We start from the raw sequence: 4,136 nt of genomic DNA, 5'->3' as shown, positions 1-4,136 counted from the left end.
TTAAACTTACGATCCTCCTGCCTCAGCCACTGGAATTACAGGCATGCACCATCAGTCCTGGCTATATTTATAGTTTTTATTTAGCCTCAACAATATCCATTGTTTTACATTTTCTTTTTTTGAGTGCTGGAGATTGAACTCAGGGTTTTGTGCATGCGAGCACTCTACCAACTGAGCTTATCCTCAGTCCCATTGTTTTACTTTTATTGATCCTAGATTTAGAGTTCTGGTGCTCAAACTCCTGAACAGTAATCATGTAATGACACTCATCTCAAGACATTGTTGTACTACATTTTAAAGATGACAAAAACAGTATTTTGATTTAACAAGCAAAAGTAAAAGAAATATACAGTTTAGAATAATTTTTATGAAATACAACACTAATTCAAACAGATGAAATTTGTGACACATAAACCAGTGACAAAATTAAATGTAAGTTCTTGATTCCATGAGTTATATGCTTTGCCCTGTGTGTGTTCAAGACAGTTAACACATTACTAAAAATGGGTGACAGAGGGAAATAAAAATCACAATGAACTGTGTGTGCTTTCTGTAAACATATAAATTTCAACAGCTCTGATGGTATAGCTGTTTCTCTTTTCAGGAAATCACAGTAGAGACTGACTTGACATTTACAGCTTATGCTCAGAATTGCAGGAATGAATTTAGGAAATAGTTAGAGTAATGATGTCAGGGACACTAATTGATGCCAGAGGTAAAGAAAATGCAAAGGAAATAAGATACTAGTCAGGGTAGTGTGTCTATAAATAGGCAGGTCTTGGAAACACAGGGGTTGGAAAAAAAAGTTGAAGTGTAGAGAGAAAAGACTTTTCCTCCTAACTACCTGCAAAAAGATGATGCTATAGAATTCGTAGTGACTGTCATTTAGAAAAATTCAGAACCCGCAACTCAAATATAAGTACACTTTACTGTAAAAATTATCACAAATGATCATGTTTTATTTCTATCCTTAGTCAATCAAATCATAACAATAAATAAGAGACCAGCCTCTCAATTCATCGCTTGCTTTCTGATGCAGTTTTAACACACCACAGTTTTCTCATTGCATTTTTCACCTTTGCATTTCTCAGAGTGTAGATGAGTGGGTTGAGGAAGGGTGTTCCAATGGTATAAAACACCGACACCATCTTGTCCATGGGGAAGGTGGTTGGGGGGCGTGTATATATGAATATACAGGGGCCAAAGAACAAGACCACTACAATGATGTGAGATGTGCAAGTGGATAGAGCTTTTCTCCTCCCTTCTGCACTGTGATTTCTCAGAGAATGCAGGATGACAATGTATGAGATCATCAAAATCATGAAGCTGCTTGAGCAAATTGCCCCACTGTTAGACACCACCAGCAGGTTCATGACATAAATGTCCATGCAGGCGAGTTTCAACAAGGGCTGAAGATCACAGAAATAATGGTCAATCAAATTGGGTCCACAGAAGGGCAATCTCAAGGCCAGGATAATCTGAGCAGTGGAATGTATAAAAGACCCTATCCAGGCAAGAATAATCAAGATGAGACAGACCTGCCTCCTCATGATCCTTGGGTAATGCAAAGGCTTACAAATGGCCACATAGCGATCAACAGCCATGAGGATGAGGACAAAGATCTCCATGCAGCCAAATAAGTGCAATGCAAAGATCTGTGTCATGCACTCACTGTAGGATATGAGTTTCTTTGCAGAGAGAGCATCCACAATCAGTCTAGGGGCTGTAGTTGTTGAAAAGCAGAAATCAGTAAAGGAGAGATAAAACAGGAAGAAGTACATAGGGCTCCCAAGAGATAGACTGCACTTGATGGTCACAATAATGAGCATGTTCCCAGCTACAGTACCAACATAAAAAATTAAGAAGATTAAAAACACCATTTTCTGCCTCAGAGGATCCTGTGTCAATCCTAGCAATATGAACTCAGTCACGTTGTTCTTTTGGTGCATCATCTCACTTGATGTGGGGACATCACAGATTTGAAACCCTCATTCTGCATTGGAGGAAAGAAGAAAATGAAAAATAACTAAATTTGTAGTTAAAATATATATTCTCAGTCATTAATCTGTAATTTTCCAGTGGGTTATCATTCAGAATCCTGTGAAATTTTCTGAATATAATTGAATTTCTAGAAGTCATTTAATGCATTCACCAGATTGCATATGAAATGAATGAAACAGGGAAATAATGAAAAAGTAAGTGCTTCTCCAAGCAAAGTAAATATTGCTTTAGTGGATTTGGTATGAGCAGATAACCCTCCAAGCTGAATGTGTTTCCTCAGTCTGTAGCATGGAGTTGTAAGTGTCAGGGTTGTGCATTGCAACAGAGAGAACACTTATGTTGGATTGGCTGCAATGGGCTTCAACCTTGCTGGACCCTGGTAGTAGCATTCAAGCAATCTTACAGAGTATTTTGGAGATCCCATTCTGAATTTTTTAAACATTTGAGATTGCCATCCTTAACCCATTATCTCTTTACCCTACGTATATAAGACACATAATAATTTTGAGCAAATTTATAGGTGTCCTACAAAATTTTATATTTTCATAGATGTCCTGTTTATAGAAAAAATGTTATAATGGTTTTTTAGTAGAACTTAGACACACACAGAAAGAGAGGGAGACAGAAATAATGGACATAAAATTACACTTGTGTAGAACCAACTGTTCAGTGTGATCCAGTATAGGACATTTTTATCTCTTGCCTTGAATAAAGCTTACCTCACAATTTATGTAGTTCTTTTCAATTCTAAATTCAGCCTCTATTACACTGTGGTTTCATCTTTTAAATCATACTTGTTACTTAAAATTAAATTCTTTCCCTTTTGTTATTTTTCTGAGTCCTTCAGAAAGTTTCTGTAGGACCTAAGGAGACACTGAGACTAATACCAAGGAAGAAGAAGGAGAACAATCACCATAAATCAAACAACCCTTAAAATTTCAGGTACAGGCAGTTCCAGGGTATCAAGCAATAATCTCTGTTCTGGGTACAGTACCAATGGCCTATGATCCCAGCAATTTGGCTGAGACAGGAGGATCTCGATTTCCAAATCTTTCTGAACAATTTAGTGAGATTCTGTCTCAAAATCCAAATGGTTTTTAGAGCCCTGCATGCAGTCCACAAGGAGCATTGCTGGCCAGTACCTGTTTATGTCTGTGGCAGTTGGTCAAAGCATGTTTCCTCCATGTTGCAGAAAAGAGCCTTACTTCCTCAAAAAAAAAAAAAAAAATTCAAAAAACACAAAGCAAATGGCCTGGGAATGTAGTTCCAGAGTAGATTGCCTCTGGGTTCAATCCTCAGTACCATGAAATAGAAAGAGAGAGAGAGAGAGAGAGAGAGAAGGGATGACGAAGAAGGAGGAGGTTGGGGGAAGAGGAGGAGAAATAGAGGAAGAAAATAAAATTATCTCTGGTTGCTTTAGTCATAAACTCTCAAAGAATTCTTACTAAATATAACTCTCCCATATTCTATACCTTAAATTCAAGAAAGTGAATATAGACACAAAAAGGAAATTAATATTCGGTTTAATTTGCAAAATGCTTAAAAAACCTTTTTATTTCCCTTCTAACATAACAAACATTCAAGCTAAAGATATTTGTAAAAATGATAAAAATATATTTCTAACATATGTGCCATATTAAAGCATCACTTCTTCAAATACAAATGGATTTCATAGGTCATTAAAAAAACAAAAAGAGAAAAAAAAAGAAAACAACAGGACACAACAGAGGGCAAAGATTCAATTTTAAGAGTTCCTTTCTTTTTTATTCAAAAGATAAGGCATAAGAATGGATGCTCAATTTCATTCCCAGGTTAATGCATTCAAATTCCAATTCCAATAGAATGTCTTTTGCACCTCTCTGGGATTGTTAAAGCATTTTTTTGGTAACTGACTCTTAACAGATGGTGCTGATCAATGTGTGAGAAACAGTTTCACCTATCTTTGATGGGAGTCCAAGTACTTGCAAGCTCAGAATGTGATCTCAAAGCCTGATTCTCACAACTGCATCTAGACCCTGATCCAGAGCTTCCTCTCCAGACACAGCCACTCAGGCACACAGACATGTGGAGCCCTTTCAGTGACAGCAAAACATAGGAAGCGATTTTAACTCATCAAAATGTCAATGAATGAATCA

The 4,136-nt window shown here is 36.9% G+C and overlaps 1 protein-coding gene across 1 annotated transcript; it reads right to left on the bottom strand.

Annotated features, from left to right (window-relative positions):
- Nucleotides 1–1,016: 1,016 nt before the first annotated feature.
- LOC124960207 (olfactory receptor 4C11-like) lies at nt 1,017–1,952 on the bottom strand. Its single transcript, XM_047518836.1, has one exon. It carries the CDS (start codon nt 1,950–1,952, stop codon nt 1,017–1,019), a length of 936 nt encoding a protein of 311 aa, XP_047374792.1.
- Nucleotides 1,953–4,136: the final 2,184 nt, after the last annotated feature.

This window comes from Sciurus carolinensis, chromosome 11 (assembly GCF_902686445.1).
Source record: "Sciurus carolinensis chromosome 11, mSciCar1.2, whole genome shotgun sequence".
In the NCBI taxonomy this organism is placed as follows: Eukaryota; Metazoa; Chordata; class Mammalia; order Rodentia; family Sciuridae; genus Sciurus; species Sciurus carolinensis.
The sequence above is the reverse complement of the archived record's forward strand: the minus strand, read 5'-3'. Positions and strand labels throughout refer to the sequence as shown.

Coding starts and splice junctions, on each gene's coding strand:
- LOC124960207 (XM_047518836.1), bottom strand. CDS start 1,952: ATGATGCACCAAAAGAACAACGTGACTGAGTTCATATTGCTAGGATTG.